The 25,857-nt window shown below is 38.3% G+C and overlaps 1 protein-coding gene and 1 pseudogene across 5 annotated transcripts; both read right to left on the bottom strand.

The window, feature by feature from the left end:
* Positions 1 to 650: 650 nt before the first annotated feature.
* LOC131312803 (mediator of RNA polymerase II transcription subunit 16) lies at positions 651 to 22,472 on the bottom strand. Of its 5 annotated transcripts, none has more exons than XM_058340786.1 (17): positions 21,906 to 22,472; positions 20,162 to 20,230; positions 17,194 to 17,282; positions 16,228 to 16,340; positions 15,821 to 15,922; positions 15,640 to 15,730; positions 14,710 to 15,306; positions 13,324 to 13,942; positions 12,345 to 12,424; positions 10,290 to 10,372; positions 9,494 to 9,730; positions 9,203 to 9,374; positions 8,279 to 8,799; positions 7,438 to 7,614; positions 6,367 to 6,744; positions 4,881 to 5,055; positions 651 to 1,108 (listed from the first exon to the last, which is right to left on the bottom strand). In XM_058340786.1, exons 1-16 carry the CDS (start codon positions 22,202 to 22,204, stop codon positions 4,909 to 4,911), a joined length of 3,774 nt encoding a protein of 1,257 aa, XP_058196769.1. In that variant the 5' UTR covers positions 22,205 to 22,472; the 3' UTR covers positions 651 to 1,108; positions 4,881 to 4,908. The 5 variants fall into 5 exon arrangements, with proteins under 5 accessions (XP_058196769.1, XP_058196768.1, XP_058196767.1 ...); XM_058340785.1 differs by having other exon boundaries at positions 651 to 1,113; positions 9,197 to 9,374; positions 21,906 to 22,383; XM_058340784.1 differs by having other exon boundaries at positions 9,197 to 9,374; positions 21,906 to 22,382.
* LOC131314057 (uncharacterized) lies at positions 1,894 to 3,804 on the bottom strand (annotated as a pseudogene).
* Positions 22,473 to 25,857: the final 3,385 nt, after the last annotated feature.

Genomic DNA, 25,857 nt, shown 5'->3' with positions numbered 1-25,857 from the left:
TAGAATTAAGGTAACTATTATTAGTCATCATTTTACTTTTACAAGAAGAAATTCTTGCTCATTAATTATTTTTTTAGGCTGTTATTCATGTTCCTAATTGTGCTTTTTGGATAAAGTAGATATGCGTTGGTACAAAAACTCTTGGGAGGCAGATGGAGAGACAAATTTCAAGACAATAAGATCTATGTTGAACACCTTTTTTTTCCCCTACGTAGTGTATCAGATTTGACTCTATATAAATTTTTAGATTTTTTATGCATGTTAAAATTGGATTCTATGAATGCAACATGATATTGGTTTTGAGTTTTGTGGTTTGGATTAATATAGTTCAGTGTGTATCCTATCAATGCAATTAACTCGGTATATGTGATTAGGATTATCATTGGTAGTGATGTACACATGGGTAGAGGCTTAACAAATAAAACTTTTTGTTGCGGAGTGCTGCAGGCATAGGTAATTAACATATTAAAGTTTTGCAACAACAAAAATATATCGTATTTTACTTTGTTCCTATCCATTTTTTTCAACATGTCATCCCTTTGCTCATTGCTCGACCCGTAGCTTTAGTTGTCTTCAAAATGTGTTGCGCCGTGCCTTCAGGCACGGGCATTCGCTAGTATATATATATTGATTAGATTCAAAGAAGAAAATGATCAAAGAAGAAAGATGAGGATATTTATGTCTAATTTCTTAAATCTGTCAAACTATTTTAAAACTACTGGCTTCGACTTTCAAAAGCAGAAGACAACCATCTGGATGCTGTATCAGATTCTTCCATTTACATATTGCATCCCAAATTCCCACCCTACCCCTTCAATTTCAATAAAAATGTTTCTACTCCTACAACATTACATAAATTACAGGGATAATTCTTCCCGATAAAGAAAATACAACTAAAATCAAATTCGAAAGGCAGTTCCTTCCACCATCAAATCTTCACCATATCCTCGCTCTTCGAAGCCCCGTATCAAAACATGAGCTTCATAATTTTGGCAGCAAAAACATCACTAATTAGATTTCCTTCTAATTGAACAAGTCGGGAAAACGGCTGATCTATGACCGAACCATGGAGTGGATTCATCGAGGTTTACAAACAAGAATATACAACCTGCACTGGCGAAATCAGAGATTCAGTCAAAGGCAGATAACTTTCACTTGACAACGAGTTAATAAACCAGGGGAACCCGAAACAAATTAGAAATAACAAGTATAATGAGTAGGCTGTAACCAAACCAAACCAAGCCTTAAGTTTCAATCACTTGGGGTCGGCTACATGAATCATTTCCTCCATTGAGCTCTGTTAGGGGCAACTTGTTCACACAAACCTATTATACTGATATCGTTACGCACCACAACATCTAATATCAATTTAGGTCTACCCCTCCCCGTAGCATTGCTACCCAAAGCTATCATATCTGCTCTCTTCACTACTGCATCTCCTGGTCTACGGTAGACATGCCCAAACCATCTTTGCCTATTTTCCCTCAACTTCTCTTTTATGGATGCTACACCTACCATCTCACGAACCGTTTCATTTCTAATCCTGTCTCTTCTAGTCTTAGCACACATCCACCTCAACATTCTCATTTCTGCTACTCATCTTGTTCACTTGTTGTTTCTTAGCACACATCCACCTCAACATTCTCATTTCTGCTACTCATCTTGTTCACTTGTTGTTTCTTAATAGGCCAACATTCTGTCCCGGAAAGCATCGCTAGTCTGATAGCAGTTCCATAGAATTTTTCCTTCAATTTTATAGGTACCCTCTTGTCACACAGTATACCAGTAGCGCTCCTCCACTAGAGCCACCTCACTTGGATCCTATGGGTTACATCATTGGCAATCTCTCCATCTCTACTAATGATTGAGCCTAAGTATCTAAAATGATCACTCTTAAGTATCTCCTGGTCTTAAATCATCTCTTTCTTCGTGCGTACTGCTGGTACCACTAAACTTGCACATCATATACTCAGTTTTACTCCTACTTATTCGAAAACCTTTTGACTCTAATACTTCCCTCCAAATTTCTAGTTTTGTATTAACACTTCTAGCGGTTTCATCTACGAGGACAATGTCATCTGCAAACATCATACACCATGGCATATCCTCCTGAAATTGTCTAGTCAATTCATCCATAACTAAAGCAAAAAAGTACGAGCTCAAGGCTGACCCTTGATACAATCCTACAGTGATTAGGAATTTACTTGTTTCCCTTACTGGTGATCGAATGGTAGTGATGGCACCTTCATACATGTCTCTAATCACCTCGATATACCCTTTGGTCACTCCATTTCTCTCCAGAACCCACCATATGATGTCTCTAGGCACCCACCCTATCATAAGCCTTTTCTAAAACTATGAAAACCATATGGAGATCCTTCTTCTTTGCTCTATGTTTTTCTACCATTCTCCTTAATAAGTAGATAGCTTTCATGGTTGATCTTCGAACCCAAACTATTTCTCTGACACCGTAGTCACCATCCTCAAGCGATGCTCAATAACTTTCTCACAACTTCATCGTATGATTCATCAATTTAATACCTCTATAGTTGTTGCAGCTTTGGATATCCCCTTTATTCTCATAGATAGGTACTAAAGTGCTCCTTCTCCATTCGTCGGGCATCTTCCTAGTTATAATAGTTATAATAATTTGGTTAACTAACTTCGTCAACCAAGTCACCCCTGGGTCACATAAACTTTTCCACACTTCAATAGGGATACCATCTGGTCCTAAGACCTTACCCAGTTTCATCATTTTTAAAGCTTTGACCACTTCGAACTTTTGTATTCTCCAATAAAATTCATATTCTATGTTCTCGTCACGTACATATTCTTCCTCCCTACCAAAGCCTCCTTCATGTTTCTCATTTAACAACTTCTCGAAATACGACTTCCATCTATCCCTGATCGCCTAGTCTTTTACCAACACCACTGAATCAATATCTTTTATACACTTAACTTAAAAAACGTCTTTAGCTCTCCTTTGTCACAACTTTGCAAGTTTATAAATAATCTTTTCTCCATCTTTACTACAGAGTCTAGCGTAGAAATTCTCATAGGCTTTCAACTTAGCATCTCTAACGGCTTTCTTAGCTTCCTTACTAGCTTGCTTATAACCTTGAAATTTTCTCCATTTCGATTATTTTGCCACTTTTTAAAGCACTCCTTCTTGACTTTTGCCTTGGTTTGAATCTCGTCATTCTACCACCATGTCTCTTTAGAAATTAGACATTTTCTCTTCCACTCTCCGAGAACTTCTCTCGATATTCTTCTAATACCGTCAACTATGGTATTCCACATATTGTCACTATCTCCTTCCACTCCCTACCGTACTTCTTGAGACATTCTTTCCTTGAATACCTCTAGTTTCTCCCCTCTTAGGCCCCACCATATAGTTCGTGGGCATCTAGTTTCATTTCTCCTTCTAATATTCCCCTTGAGACAAATATCTAACACCAAAAGTCTATGTTGTGCCACTAGACACTCTCCGGGAATAACCTTACAATCCTTACATGTCAAGCGGTCCGCACCTTTAGCAAGAAAGTAGTCAATTTGGCTTCTATTGGCTCCACTCTTAAAGGTAATTAAGTGCTCTTCTTGCTTCCTATAGAGAGTATTCCCCACTATAAGGTCAAAAGCAACTGCAAAATCTAAAATCCTCCGACTACCTTCGTTAAGGTCACCAAAACCAAAGCTACCATGCACATTCTCATGCTCTTGCTTATGCACTCCCACACGGCCATTGAAATCGCCTCCTATAAAGAGCTTCTCCCCAAAAGGTATATCTTGAACCACGTCATCCATCTGCTCCCAGAATTGCAAAGTGCGAAGGTTGTACAAAGTTAAAAATCATTTTATTTTGTAAGTTGATTTGTTGAAAGAAAAAACAACTATAGGTTCGAAGGGCATATCCCAAATTGACACTCAAAGCAAAACAAATAGAAATCCATAGGATCAACTCTACCATCCTACACCAATCCACTAAAATAAGGACCAAAAAAAAAAAAAACTTAAGCAACAGAGAAAATACCCTGGGAGTAATCTACCACTCCATGCAAACCAGTCTATTAGGTTGTTGCAATGTGCTGTATTCTAGTCCACGGTTTCTCTTCTGCTTTTTCCTGGATTTAGGAAGGTTAAAAGTTTATCCAAATCCAAGAAGGAACGCCTGGGAGTGTCTTGTCTATAGCCAAAGCCTTCTCCCTTGGCTCTAAAAAACCAAGAAATGCTGTTTACTAGGAGAATTGATCTCATCCAAGTTCATCAGACAACTGGCGAAAAAGCATTAAATAAGCCTATACACTAGCGAAAGTACACTGTCGGGTTTGTGAAGCCAGATTGGTACTAGATCAAAAGGTCGACAACTTCGCCAATCCAACTCGTAGGTAAGTTGGCTGGTGTTGCAGGGAGTTTGCGCAATGTCCTATTGGAGTACCAAGGGTAACTCTGTGATTCCAGGGATTGTATTATTCTATCTGCATATAATGTTGCTAAAGAGCCATGGACGCAAGCATTATTGAGTGTTGTCCGTGGGAGTGTTTTTGCTTAACAATTCTTCGCCCCACTGCGTGCATGTGTTTGGTTCATTGCCCAAAATACCACTTCAACAATAAAAAACAATCTCTTTCAACAAGGAATTAGCACTTCAATAGCATGAATTTGGGAATATGAAGAAAAGGAGACTACAGTTCATAAACAAATAACAATCTAGAATGATCCGATTGTATACTCGAGATAATTGCAGCAGAAAAGGAAATCAGATCATACAGATTGGATGACTTCTGCGTTCATTTGTTCTACCCATACAGCATGCTAATCTACAAGTATATCCAACTCAGAATTTATGTGGATAAGAGAGAGCAGGGAAACTGGTAAACTACCTGATAACAGAAATGGCAAACGTAGTGCTTATACAACTCGAACCCAAGTCCCACCGCACATTGGACAACCGTAAGCCCACCGACTGATCCACCACATCTCCCTCTCACTCTGATTAGGAGAATTGCTGGAACCAGGTGAAGCAAAAGCTGACGTCTGCCGTAAACATCTTATACACTGCATATTGGGTGAAATATGAGTAACCAAACAAATCAAGAAGAAAATAACAGAGAAGGCAAAGGGAAGTGAGAACTTAAACAAACGCAAGGATCAAAAGATAACATTTCCTCAATTAATGAACAAATACCAACAAAAACAAACATAGATTAGTAGGCCTTGTGTGCTTAATGAAGTGCCAGCAGCATAATCCACTTCAACCTTTCCAAATATCAGAGTGTTCAACCAATACAAGTTGGCCAAGTAGAAAACATATAAGGTTTACCCATAAAGGCTTCACTATTGCTCATGTTATCTATTCAGGTTAAAGTATCGACACCAACACACACACACACACACACACACACACACACACACACACACACAAAAAGTAAACAAGCAGGAGCCCTTCTAAAGTGCTGGCTTAGCTAGTTAAGTCTGTTGGTGTGATGGTACCAAGACATGGTACTGAATCCCGCCTTCAACTAGGCGAGGGCGACTGCACACTACTAGAATACTGATAATCAAGGCAAGATGGTACTCTTTCATCTCAATCATGACATGATGGATAAATTTAAATCATGCAACTCCTAGAAAGATTAACTTTAAACACATAAACAAGATCCTGCAGCCCACAAAAGATCTCAAAATTATCTAAGTAGCCTTTGCCACCCAAGAAGTACTCAGAAAAATCACTAGTTTTACAGGTAAATCAAGTTTCCATATATCTCAACCCCACCATGACAAAGATCCAATATTAGGACTATTTTAGCGATCCCATATAATACGTATGTCAGAAAATTAAAAAAGTGGATGAAATCTATAGCCAAATACCTCTTCACCCTATGGTTCCACTCTAAGGAGGTCAAAAACATAAGAAAATATCATCTTAGGTCATTTAATCAGGATATCTCTACATCGAACCACTAATTTCCGGAGGCCAACATTCTCCAAGGCATAGATCCTACTCCGTCCCGATTTGTTTGTCCAATTTGGGAAATCCAACTTATTAAGGGGACACAATCATTACACTTTGAAAACTAAATTTTCCACAAATACCCTTCAATTCAAAATGTACTTGTCACATCAATTTAAGGAAGAAAGAAGGGTAAAAGAGTATTTTTATAGGATTTTTCCCTTGGTCATCTAAAATTGGACATACAATTTGGGACAATGAAAAGTCAAAAAGTGGATAAACAAAATGGGATGGAGGGAGTAAAACTTATTAAAAGCCAATATTGAAAAGCATTTAATCAGTAATCCTCAAACAGAAATGTGAGGCCTAATAAACAAAATTGAAGAAAAAAAGACTTCGGAAAACTATCACTACACCTTGTACCAAACGCCTTCAAGACCAGTCTTCCACAAAGCAGTTACAACATCTCTTCGAGATCCCATTATACCAAGATATGCCCCCAGTCCAACAGACGTGTTTAAGCCAAAAGCGGCATCTCTTTCTGACATCCTGCGCTTCCTTGGCCACAAGCGATTAGCCCCATAATAATTATCACTGTTTTCCACAGAGTTCAACTCAAGTAGATCATATGAAGTGCTAAGTTTTGAGGGATCGTCTGCAGGACCCATATCCTCTAGATCAGACCAGGGACCACCAAACATGTTCCTCCTGTGCCATTCTTCAGCTGGAGGATGTAGTTCTAACTCGCGGAGTAACAGACCAGCAGCATCAGCACCCCTAGGTCTGGGCATATTCTGCGAAAATCCAGCAATTGAAAACAAAATGTCAAGCTGTAGGGAACCATATCAACGGGACTTTAATTCCCAGATGAAAGCCAAGGTTAACTCAAAATGCCTAGTAGATATATAACCTCCACAGGAAATTCATTTTCAGCACCTATAAGCCCTATAAAGTTCCTACCGGAAAGTGAGGAAAAGTAAGATATTCTACTTTCTTCCCGGGGTAGGGAGAGGTGTTCAGAGTCTTCAGACTTTAGCTCTATGTAAGAAACTTTGATTATGAATGAGCTGTTTCAAACTTTCAACACACCTATAAGATTAGTGAATAGAAAGAGATAAGACTTACAACCCAGAAGTGCTTAGCATGCACTCTACAAGAAAGTCAACAAAACGTGGACAAATGCCCTAAACTTTAATTTCACAATTGAAATCGTTGCATGTTTCGTAATATAGAAAATAAAGTACAAAATAAGAACACGAAGCTATCAGTATTCCCGATAACAAAATGTTGATAATTTTAGGCCATCATAGATGGTACAATAATTTTGACATCCAGAAATGATGTTGAACAATTTAAATGACTTCCTTCTGTTGCAATTTCCACAGCTATATTTAATACTAATATTTGGCATGCTTGGCACGCTCAGAAGAAAGAGATGCAGTAGGAGTATTCTGCTTCCACAAAATTTATCCAAGTTTGCAAAATACCTGCATATGTGGACCAAGGGATGCTTCCACAACTTCTGGCAAGACGGTATAGTTCCCGTCAATGTAATGCAAACGGACCTGGATATTACTGCTCCCCACCTGAGAAACTGGTAGGGGGTGTGGCAGAGTAGACGTTCGCCGACAGAGATCAACAAGTATGAGGAAGAGGACCTTCACCTGCATGTCAGTACCATATGAGGAAGAAAACATATAACAAACCCATGCAAAACCAGGAACCCCACATTCAATCCAGAATTTTTTTTTTTGGATAAGTAATAAACTATTGATAAGGGGAGCCACCCATATACAAAAAGAAAGCAAGGAAAAAAAAGAAGAAAAAGGCCAAACAATAAAAAGACCTATACACCAATCTAAACTCCAAAAATACATAAGTCAAGGAATTAATCCAGTAATCTAAACCGACTCCTAATTTTGAGCAACGGCCTCTCATCCCCATCGAAATATCTCCAATTCCTCTCCCTCTCTAAATTTACATAGCAAATCCCAAAACTTTGATGACTACAGCAACCTTTCCTAGTTCATGAGTGAAATAAAGATATAATGCATGATAATTTAAACCAAAAAGGCAACAAATTGAGAAACAAATGCGTGCTTTTACAATAAATACTCCCTCTGACCCATTTTAATTGCGACTTTCGGCCACAATGCCCTTTAACTGGATCAACAAAAATGTACTTTTTCTAGCAAAATAAATCAAGATTTTTTCCACCATCAAAAGATCTCAATTAGTTCTCATAGATAACATTTTTAAATCGCTAGAAATTATTAACATAGTAGAACTAGAAAACTTTTGGAAATGGAACGGGGGTAGTACTTTTACCTCCTCAAATGTGTAACCTTGTCCAGCATTACCAAACCCCAGTCTTGACCGGCTAGCAGTACCTTCTTCAGGTCCTTTTGGTCCGGGGACAGCTTGACCAGCCCTAGCTGCCTGTACTTCTTCTGACCTGACCATACCAGCATTTAGTTTTGTAGGCATAGAGTTGATCTCTTCTACCTTCCCCGAACCGCCAAGCTGAGGTTTTTGTGTATTTGTGTCACTAGTTCTCTGAGTACTCCCGATAAAGCGAGGTAGTTGCGTTCGTCGAAAGAAAAAACAGAATAGCAAAAGTTGGCACAATCTATGAAGGAAATGGCAGTCCCCAATGAGCCTAACAGCTGGGGTTCCCGGAAAAGTTCCCGTGTTAATACTTATTGGCATAAAGGATGAAGCACCACTTATAGGGTTTGGAGTTGCATTCGGAACTCCGTCAGCAGTGCTACTAATTTTGGCAATAGCTCCTTGTACCCAAGCTTGCATTTGCGTACTCCCTGTAGAACTAGCCGTTCCACCTTGACCACCTGCCCAACAAAGGTACTACAATGTTTTACATCACAACAAGACAAAAGAGGAGTAACAGATGCTCAATCTGTCCCAGTTGTTTGTCCCTTTCCGACAGTTACTCAAATCCACAAATAGTAAACGTTTGTGATAATTTTACTTGTTTTCATCAATCAAAAGATCTCAATTAGTTCTTGTAAACACACATTGTAAAAAGAATAAAATTTGAAAAAAATAATAATAATGACATATGGAGATGTCGGAATATTGAGAATGGACAAACAAAGTGGGCAAGGGAGTACAAATAGATGAATATTTGATCACTTCCATGGAGGTTGGACAACAGTTCTCCCGGAAATAGAGCCAGAATTATGAAAAAAGTCCTTAGATATGGTAGAATAAGAATGTGTGGCGAACCCTGACCCTGACTTGAAGCAGGAGAGGCGGAATTTTGGGGTGGACTAGCCACCATATTGCGATTGCCACCTGTGCCTGAGGTATATGCATGACTTGCTAACGTACGACAAAAACTAGCATAACGTCGCAAACGTGTGATGAAATGTGATGCTAGGTCAAGGACTGAGTCAACATAAGCCTGCATCGTAGTGTTTGCACAATTAGAGCAGCAACTCAAAGATAATGGATGATAAGAACAAAATAACAGAAAAAACGGGGGCAGAGAACCAGAGAAATGGGAAAGAACCAGAAGCATACCTGAATGCTTAAAACTAGCGCTGGTTCAACAGCCATCGTTTCAGGATCAATGCCAGATAACTTCTCACCAGATTCTTGCCAAGGTTCGGATACCAAAGCCGAGGGATTAATCAAAGCAGATTCAATTCCTTTTCCCAACATATCCAGTAACAACCTTGCTTGCATGTCTAAAACCATCGCCCTAACCTCTTGAGCGTTCGTACCTTCCAATAGCCTACATTTTATTCTGTCTAGACTCTGTATGGTTAAAAAAAAAAATAAACAAGTCAATTAAACCAGAAACAGAGCCACATAAGTAAATGAAAGCATTGAAAGGGTCACACAAACGAAATGTAAAAACCCGTATCCCCCTTCCCTCCCTCACCCCATGGAGATAATCAAGAGACAAGGATGCCAGAGCAGGTGCAGATGTTCAGGGTCAGAGAACACTGTAAATCATCTCATCAAGATATGTAGCACCATACCCCAGACAAAAACATATTTCCACCCTATACTTCTACATTGATTTCTGAAATTAGATCATAAAGTTTTTCATCCTTTTGGTATTAATAATCTTTCCATCTATTCATAGGGATGGATGGACAGTTGGCAATACAAATTTTCACCACAATGGAGTCTGAACATAATTGACAGGTTCTGATAGTGTTGAGGATGCTGTTGAAAAGCAGACTCTACAGACAAGCATCAATAAGTACCATGGAAAACACATACTCAAAATATCTACAATGGTGATGATAACTTCCCTACAAAATGAGAAAAAAAAAAGAGGATTTGGCAATAGTTCAATGATACATACAGGACCATATTGTTGTCTGTGCTGAGTTGATGAAAGAGAGTGGAAATCCGCATCCAACACCGCAATAACACTGTTCAATGAAACTAAAACAAAAAAAGGGGGAAATTCAATCAATTCAAAAGAAGGGTTTGAAGTCTATCATAGAACATACAAATATCCATACATAATGTACATCTAATAAATTGAGGTCTTAGGATCCAGTCCAAAGAAACTGTTACATTGTCCAATTTTCATCATTCCACAATATGTACGGCTATATGTCTTCCTGGAATATTTGATTATACTTACAAAAGTATGTTGGGAAAAAGAATACCCTAAAACTGTAAAGAATAAAGGATGGTTAAGATGAACCCAAGTCTTTGTTACGTTGTCCAATATCCATCATTCCACAATATGTACGGTTATGTCTTCCTGGAATATTTGATTATACTTGCAAAAGTAATCAAAGAGCTAAAAAATAGTTGGGAAAAAGAATGCCCTAAAACTGCAAAGAATAAAGGATGGTTAAGATGAACCCAAGTCTTTATCAGTGGAAACCTAACATGATCTACTCAATGAGACTAATTGAACTAAAGACAGCACAGGGACACCCACTATTGGCTACATAATTGGTTTAGTTTCCAAGATTCTCCACCACTTTCAACAATCCTTATTATACCACTAAAGGCCACAAGGTAAGTAAAAAGGGTTGCTTGTGAGTAACCTTGCATAGGTAGAAACGGGCCTGCAAGAGGGTTATATTTACAGCCATGTACAGTCACCCAAAGTTAGATAACCTTTGATGAAGAATACACCAGGCTAACCAACTAAGATGTGTAGGTTTGAAAAGATAGGCGAGGAGGTATAGGGACTGATGTTACCAAGAATCTTTCGTTCTACTCTTTCAAGGGCTCTCAAATCAATAACAAACAAGGGCACAATGCTTACCTCGAAGAATAACCCAATCTTTGGCAGAATGCTAGAGACAGCTTCTACCCTTCCAACACGAATAGAGAAGAGAAAAAGAAAAGAACAATGTTGCATACCCACTAAATGTAACTACAACAAATCAACCAATGCACACAGCTATTTAAAGGCTCTCTCAGTCAATGCATTTCTTACATCAACCAATGGATATGGCATCTCTGAGAAAACACTACAACTACCCCAGCCATATCAGAAGAACACAAGGAAAACGACAAAACAAAGGAGATAAATAGAAGAACACGAGGAAAAAGACAAGGAAGAACATTCAGTTCATAATTTCAGGAGACACAAATATGGAAGTCTAGGACATGAGAGGCACAAATGTGGAGTAGTACTCCAACAGCACAAAGCACGCGTTTGGACTAGAAAATAATTGAAAAGAAGTGAATCTTTGAGGGGTGATAAATGAGTTACCTTTGCAACTCCTGAAAATTTTCATAGATGCTAGTTAAGCTAGTTAATTCAGTTGAAATTTTAATAGATATAGGTATCTTTCCAAGAAATAGTTCTCTACACCTCAAACAGTTCGATCTCTATTCCATTTATTTCAGCTAAGAAGCATGGCATAGACATGAGTCACATGACACGATGCGGGCAAGGGGACAAGTCAGTTTTATATACAGAATATTTGACAGTTGTATTTTATACGTTCATTACAAATAAATAAAAAATTGACAAATTAGTATGAAACAAACAAATAATAGCAACTTTATAAAGGTAGTAATTAAGAGTCACTAAATAAAATATTCATGGTCTAAGCATCTTTGGAAATTTTGAGTCAAGCTCAAATTTTATCAATTGCACCATACCACGTAATGTGTCCCGGATGTGTTCCAAGAGTGTCCCAATAGTGGCAAACAACAAAATGAAATAAAAAATTCTGACATGTATTTAAGCGTGGCCAGAGCATATTGTGCCATCTCATGCGTATCTTATTTGTGTCCTTATCCAATGCATCTACAACAACAAAGAGGAGCCGGTAGCCACGTCCATGCTTCGTATGATTTCAGTATTAGAGATACATTTAAGATTTATTAGTATGTTTTGTAGCATTTATAATGAATCACATCACTATATCGACTAGAGTACCAATTCCATCCTCGGCAGCACTCTGTGTACAGCCAACAGCATCCCACCAATCAACTCCAACCAAAAGGCTCCACCAGAACCTGCTCTGACAAACAAGATAGTTGATAGTCAATGCAGATGGAAGGCATGTTTCTAAATTGCCACACTAGGATAACTGCAACCCATGCATTGACGAAATTCAAGCTGCTACCTCAAACTAAGATATCAAATTTAGCCCCTAAGACACACAGATACGGATATGGAGACAAAAAGATACGGATAACATGATGATTGATGCAGCAAAATGTGGAAAATGATACAGAAAAAGCTAGTAGGCATGTAAAAACCAGCCAAACCAAATGTGGAGCCCAAACCAAACCGAACTGGTCAATTTTGGTCAGTATTTCAATTAGTTTTCGTCTGCTGGTATTGAGACACTAAGGCTCTGTTTGGAAAAGTTTCTGTTTCTGATTTAAGATTTCATACACCAAACAAAACCTAAACAATTGATTCCTTTACATTGCCTTATAACATTTAGCACATATTTACATTTTAGTCACACCTTCATACTGATACACTTGATCATTACCTGGAGGTGGATGTGGAGGTGAAACATTCTCTTATTTTCTATTCCTTGCTATTGGCATTATTAGAGTTTCTTTTCCCACCATACGAAATCAAATAACTTCTTCGTTACGGTTCACAGAACTACAAAACCAATGTACTTAGTTCGGCATCAAATTACCTTAAAAGCTGACCAAACCGAACCTACTTAGATCCCAAAGATTTAGTACACATAAGAAAAGCCCAAAAACAAGAATACAGAAGTTTAGCTGTTAATATCAACCATCTGATACATGCCATTTATGTCAAAACCAAAACGAAGAGGAAGCTAATAAAGGAAGCGTGTTATCTTTTATGAGTACAGAGGCTTTTTTGGATTATACGTGCTTGATAGGAACTTAGCCCTGAAAGATGTCAGAAAACATTTCATAAGTACCTCTCTGCAATTGCACGTTCCCAGATTGATGAGTTTGCTTTCACTTGACTACTTGGAACAGCAGGAGGAAGGACACGAATTATCTTCAATACAGTACGGTCCTTGCTGGTATCATGCCAAACAGATGCCGAACAGCAGCTTGTTGATGAGAAGGCAGGAGCAGCAATTGTAGAACCGACACTGATCTGATAGTTATCAACGGGTGCAAAGCTTGCTCCAGAAAAAATGTGAACCCCACCTCGTAGAAAAGCAACAGCGATCTCACCACCATGAGCAGAGTAAACTATCAGAGCAAGGGTTCTAACATCACTTGGAAGATCAAATGGATCAAAACAGACCCTTTTTGTCTTCTCAAGACTAGAATCAGTTGTGTTTATGACATCAGAGGATGGTCCAGCCACAGCTGGTTGTTGAATTTTATAGTCATTTGTTGGTGGAATGCATTTGTTCACTGTGGTTACCCAAACAGTCTGCATGGGAGCCTGCCCACCAAAACTGGAAGTGGGGTTTCCAAAAATCTGGTGGAGGACAACTGGCTTAAGAGATGATTCCCATCGTTGAACTCTCCAACCAGTGATTGAAGGACCCTCATCTGGATCATAAGGGGACATGTACTGCCCTGAATAGACAATATCCAAATTTGATTAGTTTTGAACTCCAACCACAAGGGGTGAGAGTTGAGACATATCTATCAGACGTAAGCTATCAATAGCAGAATGTCATCACCAAAAAAGAAAAAGAATTCATGAATATTCACAAAATTATATCTTCTATATCAGTGAGCATCATTTTGCTAATGTGAAGTAACAAAAAATGAAAACAAAGATAGTTCGAATGAATCATCTATGTAACATTTCCAATATAGACAAAACAGATCCTGAAGCAGCACAGCATCATAGAAATAAATTCGAAAAGCGAGTAGATATACAAGGAAAAGCATAGTTTCTAACTTAATACCCCATAAAGGTGGCAAGAATCCAAAGTCCAAACAGGGTTGCCGGTGTAAAATGCATGTGGGACAATGAAGATGATGAAGCTCACAGTAGAACTCTTAGGTTACCCACAAAAAGCATTTGGTTACGTGGGCATAACACTTCGTGGCAGCCTAATCAAAGGTCATTTGGTTATGTAATTAGTAACAGCCCACAAAAAGCATGAAATCATCTCGGGTTTCCCTAGAATGTCTTTGCTAAATTTTCCTATACATCCTCCGCAACAAGTAATCAGCAGGCCTAAGCAATAGATTGTGAGTAAATTCATACTACACAGCCATATTCATAGACAGAAGACAAGTGCTTCCCCAGCATGACATAGATTAAATTATTTTCGGGTGGAGGTGAGAGAAAAGAAAACAAAAGTACAGTTCTGAATCAGAATACAACTGACCCTCCACTATCACCACAGCTATTACAGAACCACCACGAGTCGGGTCAAAGGCAACTGCAGTAACTCCAGAGCCCCATGTAGTGGTTGCCGCTGATTGAGCTGCTGCCTCAGGACTCACATATGCAGAAAAATTAGACACTGGTGAACAATGAAGTGATACCATATCGATATAGTCTTGATCTGTGTGCTTTCTTCCCTGCTTTGCTTCCAATAGGAAAAACTCTTGCCAGCTAAACAAATAAGCAGCCAAAGGAGCAAAACCATCCCAAGAAGGAGGATTAACTGAAGGTGGGACCCCACTGCCTGTACTTGACTTTGGAGTTGCTTGAAACCCATTTCCAGGGCCAGGTGTGACCTCCCAAACCACAACAGTGGATGGATTTACAATTGGAACACCAGCCACATGCAAGGCACCACCATCTGTCACTATGGCATCAGCAGCCATAATCCCACTGGGCCCAGCTCCCAAGAGCCCTTTGCTTGTGCAAAACCATTTTGATGCAGCACTGCTCTGGTTAGGAGGCCACTGAGCCCAGTGAAGTTGAACAGATCCCGACGAAAAAACAGAGCAGACACACAGAAAATTTGGCCACCCAGCTGAAATCAAAACCAAAAAAGATTGGCAAACAAATAATAAGCTTCAATTTGGACAAAACATTCAGTCAGTAGATAGGAGAGGTAGAACCACTCGTAAGTTCCGACTGTTGATGACACTACAAACAACAACGCACCACTAGAAAATTCATGAGGAAGTTCAGGTAATAACTTTGTATATTAGTTCCCCGTAAGCCACAACCAAAGGGAAAGCAAAACATTGCAAAAGAGGGGAATCATAACACCAGAGCTTGCCTATCAGCGCAAATCCAACTAAACCACCCAGGACGAGTTCTTATGAATGCCAACTAGGGACAACCAGGAAAAATAACTAACCTGGAGCTTGAGGCTGCTGGGAAAGAAATTTTTCCTCAAAATTTGACTTGGAGTTTGCAGAATTAGCAGATTTTGATGAAAGCCACCTATACTAATTATTACAAGTACAACAACAGAAATAGAAATCAAATATACGAAGGTGGAAGAAGTGAATTTCAAGAAAAGACAAACAGAAACTAACCGGAGACACTCCCGATAGCCACTTTGTAACAACTGCAATATCCTGCCGCCACTCATGCTCACGCTGCCAGCAACTTGCATCTCTAACAAGATTCGGCAGGCCCTGAAGAGTCAGAAGCATAAGTTAGCTTAAGAACAATATGTGGTGGTTCATAGAGAGAGAAGAAGAATGGTTTTGTTTTTACAGTGCATGGCACTCGTAAAACATTGGCGGGGAGGGAGGAAGAAGAGGCGAGTAGGAAGGAGAAGGGAAGGGGGACAATAGTTTATCAGCCAATAGATTCGTTCTGGCCAAATGCTGAAATACCAATGTTTAGAACATGAGCAAGGAAAAAGAATGGACCTACAATAAAAAGAAAGAACCCTGTTTTAAGCACTAGTAGAAACTTTCCAAAAATGCCAGCTTACTTGAGAAGGCTGAGTCCAGATGGTTATCCGCCCATGGAAATTAGCTATTAGCAAGGCCCGAGGGCAAGAGGTAGGTGACCATTCCATGAACTGAACAGAATCACGAGGAGAATCTGCCAGAGGTATAGTGAGAAATATTAATTAACAGAACCAGAAAATGATGTGAGCACAATAGTAAACCAGGACCAAAAAAGTTCAATCAATGAGACACATTAATAGCTCGCACTTATCAATAGGTCAATAATAGGTTGCCTTAAAGAACCTTATTCAATTTGCGAATAGTGCAACTTCAGTACCTATTTGTGTGTGTGTGTGTGTGTGTGAACATATTCGAAGACTAATTAGGGTGTGTTTGGACTAATTATTCGGTAGTGTTCTCACCATCTTTTTTGTCATTTTTCTAAATATTTGTCAATTTGCATTAAATTTCTTGGCTTAATCATTTGTCTTGATGAATGGAGTCTAGAAAGTAAAAAATATGACCAAATACAGTGTTTCACTACTTTAGTGCCTTCATAGTTGTCTTATCAGGACTTTCTTCAACTTCGACCATATTTTTATAATTTTCCTCTCGAATACCAACTTCTGATCGTGGATTTTATTATATTGGTCTCAAAAAGTCAGTTTCTTTCCTTCATGATAATGGATGCTTTTTTATATTCGTAATGTTCCAGACAAGAGCTCGTATAATTCGAAACAAAATGATAAGAATGCAAATATTTTCCAGACTCCTCAGCAAGCACCATTCCTTCTTTCTACACCCGAATTGCTGAAATAGTGAAGAATTGTCCTTGGCAATGGCGAGCATGGCTCAGATTTTTATGACATAAAAGCTTGCACATACCTTGCTGCAGTAGATCAATAATATTCTCCTTACCGCTGACTAAAATCTACTAAATCTATCAAAGTTTGAGAAAATTCTTCAACCAAATGACACAATGGCTCTAATAAACAGGAGTAGAGTACCTGCTATGACATTGAACACTGCACATTCCGTTGGACGCTCTGGGATCACAATATGTATGGGTATCCAAAATGGTGGATTTGCATTAGAACTGCAAGGGGTAAACAAACCAAGATCAAGAGAAACATTAATTATAGCCAACAAAGTCCCTTCGAAATAATATATAGCAAACACTTGCCTACAAGAAGCAAACCATGCAGCACCAATATGTATGAAATGAAATGCGTATTCAATAAGAACCAAGAATACAAAAGTTTCATTCACCACAATCAGATTGTCGATATGCGCACAAAGACTACACAAGCTGCAAATACTCTGAATTTCTGTGTCCTTTCTGCCCATCAATGTTGAAATTCGTATGAACGGTATTTTTAACTGCTGATTTAATTGTTAAGCAGAAAAGTGGAAAGATAGTATTCTATCAGTAAATTAAACAATTATATCTTGGCCTACAATTCATCAGGTAAAATGGTTGCAAGAAAACTATTACTGTGTAAAATGACATTAACAGTGGAAGAAAACTCGTGCTGAATTAATTTATTCACAGTTTTTTACACATTAACAGTGGAAGAAAACTCTTGCCGAGTTAATTTATTCACAGTTTTTTGTTGCGATTGACAGAGATGAAAAAAAGGTATCAGGCTATCAGCTAAAACTAGACTAGGCGAAATAGTTGTGAAATCATTTTAGAAGGGAAAAACTGAATTCGTAAAACTTCAAAGGCAGCATTGCTAACAAAATGGCAGAAAAAAACATCAGTTGACATACTTGCATGACACCAAGAATGTGATCAAAATGATGCATGAGGACTGGCAAATGGCAATCGCAAGGAAGAAAAGCACTTATTGCTAACAAATAAGCAAGGGAGAATAATTAACATGTGTCAAATAAGTGTACTGCACTTATGAATGCACACTTGGATTTTGCTAGCTGCTATTGATGTAGACCTTCAAAACACTTTAGAAATACTTCAAGAAATATAGAACTTCAAAACACCTAAGAAATACTTCAAGAAATATCAACTTGTCATCAAATCTTGAGCCTCACATATGCTGAAATTAGGTTAGCTGTTTGCCATGGGCAATCCAATAACCGGACACAAAACTAAAAAAGTTAGAAACTGGTAATTCCACACCCATATCTAGTCAAACTCTTATAAAGTTAAACTTCGCCGGAACGAACTTAACACTAAATCAATAAAAAGAAATAAAGATGACATTCCAGAACCTCCTATTATGTATATGATTATCCAGTAGAATTCACAAAAATACAAGCAAGTAAATATATCCAGGAACAAAGGAGGGTGTTTGGCTCCTTGATTTTTATGGAAAGCTTAATTGTGATTCTTGTCTTGAGACTGAATTATGGGGCATCTATCCAGGGTTCACTATCATTTCTGAGAAGGGAATGATGAATTTCAAAATTGAGGCTGATTCCAAGGAAGCCGTGGACCTTATAACAGCAGGGGCTGATCCAAACAACCCGCATCATGTGCTCGTGGAGAATTCAAAGTTGCTTCTGTCACGAACTGGATCCATCACCACCTATACATACAAAGATGATAACCAGTGCGCGGTCCACTTGACAAGGTTGGGTGCAGAACAGGATGAGCCATTGGTCATCGGTGAGGAAGCTCCTACTCTATGAGCTATTTTGTTTCGTAGGATGCTTTGGGTGTTCGCCACTTGAGGGTAGCATGGACACGCGATAGCGGTGATACAACACGAACACGGCAATGACACTGACACTCCCGACAGTTTAACTTTAAAAAAAATTGGACACAATATGTCTGCGGACACATTTTAAAAATATATATTTCTTTTTCATATATGAATCATAAACACAAATATCAAGTTCTAATCGGGAATACGTAACACCACGTATATCTTAAATCGTGTTTATTCCTAAATCATTCACAAAAGTGTTTCAACAAAAAGCGTTTCATCACTTAGGTGTCAATAAAGCATCATTTGCCACGCAAAAAATAAGACTTCCCTCAGTTTTCATTAAAGTCTCTTATTTTGTTAACACCCCAATTTGTTTTGCAAGTGTCCTGAGAGTGTCCTGAGCATTTTTGAGAGTGTCCCCAGAGCTCAGATTTACGTGTCCAGGGAGAATCGGTGTCCAAATAAGTGTCCGTCACTCCTAAGTGACCTTTGACAAAGGGTCCATGCTATACGGACCACTTGAGGGTCTAAACCCTTGCTGTGCTTTAGACTATTGTTCTCTGTACTTTCTGGTTTTTCCTTCATTCTGTGTTGTTTGAACTTTCCGAAGTACTGGGAAAAAAAATAAAAGAAAAGAAGCTCAAGCAGTTTGATAAAAACAAACCAGGTGTAAAATTTGTAGTTTGGTCTGCCCATCTAAAAGAACAAAGAAAATCTTATGGAAAATATGACCCATGCCACTCCGGTGTATTAGTTATATGTTAGAATATTTCAAAGCACCTAACAGGCTACTTATTCTAGAGTTATCAGGCCAGCAATTGGTCATCTGTGTAGCAAGCAGTGCAGAAGAACACAAAACATCACCAGGGAGACAATCCTACCCCGAGCTGAAACAAGAAAATTTCAATCTTTCAAAGAAAATGTACAAATAGATACAATAGGAAGGAAAAATAGGCTCCATAGGATTTGGTGTTTATGGTAATGATAGGGTTCTTCCGCCTAGTTTTTTCTTTTTTCTTTCCACTATCTGCTTCCAATTTTTCCCGGTGTCGTAATTAAAGGTGCTTTCCTTTTTTTTCCCTTATCTCTCTCACACAGTCCCACCTAAATGTAAGGGTGGTGCTCCGTCACACCTTCATTAAAACAACTATGATCACTTATCAACCGGAAAACTTTGGTCTCTACTGCATAGCTTGCCTTTTCAACCCACCCTTCATGCCAGGGTCATCTGAATACGCATAAAATATTGCTGTACTTTCTATGAAAGAATGGTACTTCAATGTAAGATGAAAAACGTACTAACCTTGGAATTCTCGCACAAGTTTCTGATGCACATGCTACAGCATTTAGCTTCCCACACCAAGCAACAGCACTGAAAAAGCAAAAAAAGAAAAAAAAGAAAGCATATTGGAATTAGGATTATCTAAGCGAGAAAAATAGAAGCATTCCAAAAGGTAGCACCAGCTGCTATTTTAAGAAATCACTGGATGGCTATTAGGACATGGAGTACTCAAAAGGACCAAATTTGAAGCATGTTATAGAGAAGACAGAATGAGAATGTGAAGAAGGTTGCAGATGTGAAAGAAACCTACAATAATGGGAAGGATCAAGTTGGTGTCAAAAAGATCCCGTCATCTAATTGGAAAACCCCAAACTCCCACGTCCCAATTTATGACCATCAAAAGTTGGACTATCAACGCGTTGAGCACCCACTTCAATTCACTCTTGCAACACAAGTTCACAAAATCAAGTTTTCTATGGCCATAAAACCTTTTCCAATAATCAAAATCGATGCCTTTCAAGAACTTATAAATGTTTTCTTCGAACAAGGATACTGCTCAGTGCTCAAGATACTGAATGAAACACACATGTCTGTAATAAAAAAAAATTCTTAGGTCAATACATCTATATGCACATCTATGTATCAATAAGCAACACCTTCGCCTAATCCCCGACAATAGAGCAATGATCAATGATCACATTAGGCTGTAGGACCAGTACTAACCCCAATGGTGCAAAGGAGACATATATAAGTTGTCTGTTCAACAGCCCACTCTAGAAACTCAAGTCTAATTCCATGAAGTAGCCGCAAAGTTGGATTTGGATTGAGACAGCTGCTTACAAGCAGGAAGTCAGGAATGAAAATGGGAAATCTGCTACTGATATTGTTAAGGGGGGGAAAATCAAACCTGGAAAAGGTTCCATATGTAAGGATCGAGTTAAGGGAATTTTATCCTTTTTTGATATGAAAAACGAGTGCATATGTTTATTTAAGTTGGACTTCAAGGTGAATATGGTACATGAAGCTACATAGGATCACTGCACACAAAAGTAAGCCAGCGCTGAACTAATTAACGAGAAAGTGACTTTAAAAGAATATACAAAAAGAACAGCTATTCATCAACTCTAGGTGATTTTCAGTAACTAATTTTGCTCTTACAACTTGTGCAAGTGGAACTAGGGATGGACCCAAGGGTGCAGGGGAAACCACCATTCCAAACTTTAGAAAAACACCATTCTTATTACCCTATTAGTAGGTGTTTCCCCAGACTTTTTTGAACCACATCATAAATGCCCTCCAACAACACCTATTCTTTGAAACTAGTATACTTTTGCTATGTACATTCACCACCCAACTTAAAACTGTCTCCTTCCTAGCATGCAGCCATTTAAACAACCAATATAAAGAGTGCAATTATTTTCTTTGTACTACTTGCACTTGGGTACTTATTTCTGCCTTCAACCTTCATCTTCTATTTGCTTTCCATTCATCCAACCAAACACTAAAAATCGACTAAAGTTCATCCCAAAAAAAACAGGATTTACACAGCCATGTGACCGTTCTAAGGCAATCATAGATGATACTCCCTCCGTCCCAATTTGTTTGGTGATTTTGGGAATCCAACTAGTAAGGGAACACAATCAAGCTTATAAGCGCAAATAAACAGGCACCATAAACGATCACACACTAAAGCCGATTATAGTTCAAGAAATAAATCAAATTAACCTAATTCTTCTTCGTCCAAACCAGAACCATGCACAATCACCTGAAATTCCGACAGAGTTCAGGAACACTCATCTTGTGAGTCAAGTTAGACCTAGGCTGCTTGAGCCGGATACAAAAGACGGTCGCCGGGTTCGCCGCGTCCTCCTCCATCGGATCCTCCATGCCCTCCGCCTCTGCCGCCGCCTCTTCACCGCAGTCTCCGCCTCCCGCCTCGGCCGCCGCTTCGAGAGCCGCTGGTGGAGAATCGGAATTATCGACGAGAGTGTCGGGTGACTCCTGCAGCTGCTCCTCCTCCTGCTGTTCAGAGTCCTTGTTGGCGCCAGCAGAGGAGGGATTCATCTGGCCCTAATTTATATGTAGAGAGAGAACAAAGTGGTAGAGAGAGAAGTGGTGAGAAAGTCGCGATTGAGGGCGACAGGAATCACTGTGGAAAGAAAGAGAGAGAGAGAGAGAGAGAGAGAGAGAGATTGGAGGGATCTTTTTTTTAGTTGTTTTTTTTGGGGGTTTTCTCTGACTAGAATTCCAACGCACTGAAGGGTTAGGGTTTTCTTGCGTGCGAGGGTATGGACTTTGGGCAAAGGGTGGGGACAAGGACGAGATTCCAGGTCGTTCGGGTTTGACAGTTGCTCTTTTTGCTTTTGAAACCTGTTTTTGTTTTCTAGTTTTGGAAAATCATAAGTGTACTTTTGTGTTGGGTTTTTCTTTTTTATAACTCGGGTGTCCGGGCTACTTCGTTCGCATCGCGCCTAATTTATTGGTATTCAGTTCTGATCATCCATATGAATTAGCACCTGAGAATGAGATGTTTCAAACTTGAGAAACTCAAAAAGAACAAATCTCTAAATCTCAACTCTTGAACTGATCCAACCCTCTATGTTTAGATTGTGTTGGTTTTTGGTATACATCTACAAAAAAATCAATTTGAGCATATCGATAGGAACATGAACAAGTTGCATTTGTCTTATAAATTGTAAGACTTAAAATATATTTGCCGCTAGAATTATAAAGTCAAATTGTCCACGTATTAATACTACATCAAACTCATATTTTGTAAGCATGTTATGCTAGATGAACTATTGGAATCATGATTGTGAACTTAAGACGAACTCATAGAATGTTTAGACTTACGAGGGAGGGGGAATGAAACATAAAGAGGAGATGAACTGAAACACTAAAGAGTTTGCCAATGTTGCACCTCTGTACAAACCTTGCCACCATCTTCCACCATTTTCAAGACTATGTTCTTCTTTCCAAATATCAAACAAACCATTAGCTGATCTGAATACCAAAAGGCTAAATGGTAGTTCGTTTCCTATTACCATCTTTCCATACTAAAAAACAGAACAAGAAGTGAGTGACTAGCCCCTAACAATCTTAGTTGGTAGGGCTGCAACAAAAACGGAAAGGACCATTGAACCTATCCAAACCAAATTGTATGTTTTGATCTGAATCCGTCAATTATTGGTTCAGTCCCGATTTGAAAAATTTTGAAAATCTTGTTACATTGTTCAATGTTCGATCCATGTTTTTGAAACAAATTAATGCTTTTTCGATAAACATATTTGTGTGTGTACTTATGCATAATTTTGACTTCAGTAGCCCAGCTATTGGCTAGAATGTCACCTTTCTTATAGAATTTAGTTAATCATATGCTTTAAAGAGGTATATGCCATATTCCTTGGTTGTGCTCGTGTAAAATTTATTCCAAAAAGATACTGTTTAGATCTTGGTTTACAAATGCGGAGGGGAAAGAAGTTGTTAGTATTTATCCAAAAAGGTTTTGTTTATGACCAAAAGATTTCATGTTTAAATCTTACTATACTTGATTTTTCGGTTTCTTGGAACCGTGAGTTAGTAACAATCTGATCTCGAATTTCTACAAAAGCTGACCAATTCAGACGGTACACCCTTAGAGAGTGACCAAATGATCCCTACCTAACAAAAATCAAAAAAGTTTATATAGACGGGCCGAACAAGAACACAGAGAATCACAAACGTTTCTTGCAAGACAATTTTGAGCCATAGCTCGACCCAGTCCACCGGGAGCATATTGACAAGTAGTTGGTAGCCTAATATAAATAATACAGTAGTTTTTTTTTTAATCCCAAACAGCTTAACTTATAATTAAAATAAAAGAGTAACAAGTCTAATACATGTGTACAAAACGGGGAACTACTGTTCCGAGCTGATCTTTACACAAAGTCTTCAACAAAAACTCAGGTGCACTACTATATAAAACAAAATGCTCTTGAGTTGTTATAGCATGTTTGGCTAACGAGTCAACTACCCCATTAGTCTTGCGATAACAAAACATGATCCACAGCGAGGAGAACTCAAAAGCGAAAATCAGAATCTTCTGCAACACCCTGCGGAGCTGGCCTCGCCTCCTACATAAGGCATTGAATGCAAATGTGGAATCAGTCTCGACAACTATATATGTTAGCAAAACCAAACCGACGGGCAACCCATAACCCATCTTCGCACAACCCACATTTCTGCCATCGTATTGGAGTCGACATAGATAGCTGTTCGAGACCCAAAACAACGTCACCCACCCAATTTCGGAATAATAGGTTTGAGACTTCCCAGTTGTTAACCAACGAACCGTGTCTTCTCTAAAAATTTTAAGAGTATAAAAATAGGGAAAGTCTATAATAATGACACTCTCCCCTGCAGTTTTGTTTTCTATTTTACGTAATGACGCTCTTATTTATCAATGAAATTCTGTTCAAAAAAAAAAAGTGCTTACGATATGCACATATTGTATGATTCATTCATAACATTTTAGTGTGTTTCATAACTTTTGTTCTAGAACTCATAACTTTTCAACAATACGATTCGTAACATTTTCACTGTGATTTATAACATTTTGGTGCATTTGTAACTTTTATACTAAAATCGTACTAACTTTTTAGCAATACCATTCGTAACATTTTCTCTATAAATCATAACATTTTTGGAGTGCATATGATGAACACCCAAATAAAGAGTGTGTGTAGCATTTCCCATAAAACTATGGTAAAAGTCTTATTCTAAAAAAGACAGTCATATTATAAAGTTTAGTTTTCTTGGTCACAAGAGAGGAGCTAAAGACTAATGAAGGCAGGTGAGGCCGGTGTCCATTGGTAGGACTTCTAATTGCTTATTACTTTCATTTCTTCAATTATGATAGTTTTGAAAGTAATGTTTTTTTGGGACCCAACTGTTGAAAATGACTATGTCCCATTATATTGCGCCAAATGGCACATGAACCGAACATAGAGAGACCCCACATTAGCATCATATTTGTCTGGTATAATTAATTAATGTGCTTAATTTTGGTGGGATTTGTTTAAGTTCTATAGATTTCTATAAGATCAACTTGGACACTAACCTAATTGGATTAATAATTACTATTGTTGGATTTGTTCACACTTTTTTACTCATTTTAGATTCTCAGACGTATTTATTACTCCCTCCATCCCATAAAATGCGGCAGTTTCACTGTTCGAGCTCTATGAAAAAATTAACTATATCTTTTAATCCGTAATGTTTTTTATAAGCAATATGGATCTTGTTTGATAGATTTTAATTTGTTTTATAAAACAAAGTTTAAAAAATTGCCAAACTTTATGGCACACATTTCTGAAAGTGCCAAACTTTATGGGACGAATAGAGTATTAGAATGAAAGATGATGGAACTGATGGGTTATAGAATATAGAGACAAGAATGGTTAAAAGATATGGACTTTGAATCATACGAGGCAACATTTCAGTTTCTAGAAACAAATATGGAAGGATTATAGGGTTGAGCATTGGAAGAGAGTCAAGAGACTAAAGAAAAACTACAGCGAATATATTGTAATTACTAGTAAAATTTTATTGTTAAGTTCATTCGCAAAAATTTAGATGCGCGCGTATTTTTTAATTATTCTTCTAGTCAAAACCTATGAAATTACGTGTCCCGTTCCCGAAACCCAAATAATTACTTATTTTTTAAGAAGGCAATTTCA

This window comes from Rhododendron vialii, chromosome 13a (genome assembly GCF_030253575.1).
Source record: "Rhododendron vialii isolate Sample 1 chromosome 13a, ASM3025357v1".
NCBI classification, from domain to species: Eukaryota; Viridiplantae; Streptophyta; class Magnoliopsida; order Ericales; family Ericaceae; genus Rhododendron; species Rhododendron vialii.
Note: the sequence above shows the minus strand (reverse complement) of the source record. Positions and strands in the feature narration are given on the sequence as shown.

What these genes read in the sequence shown, in the direction of transcription:
- LOC131312803 (XM_058340785.1), bottom strand. Translation starts at nt 22,204, where the DNA reads ATGAATCCCTCCTCTGCTGGCGCCAACAAGGACTCTGAACAGCAGGAG. An exon ending in CCAGCAGCCTCAAGCTCCAG is followed by an intron (nt 15,307 to 15,639) that starts GTTAGTTATTTT and finishes TTTTGATTTCAG; the next exon opens with CTGGGTGGCCAAATTTTCTG. An exon ending in ACAGACAACAATATGGTCCT is followed by an intron (nt 9,731 to 10,289) that starts GTATGTATCATT and finishes TTAACCATACAG; the next exon opens with AGTCTAGACAGAATAAAATG.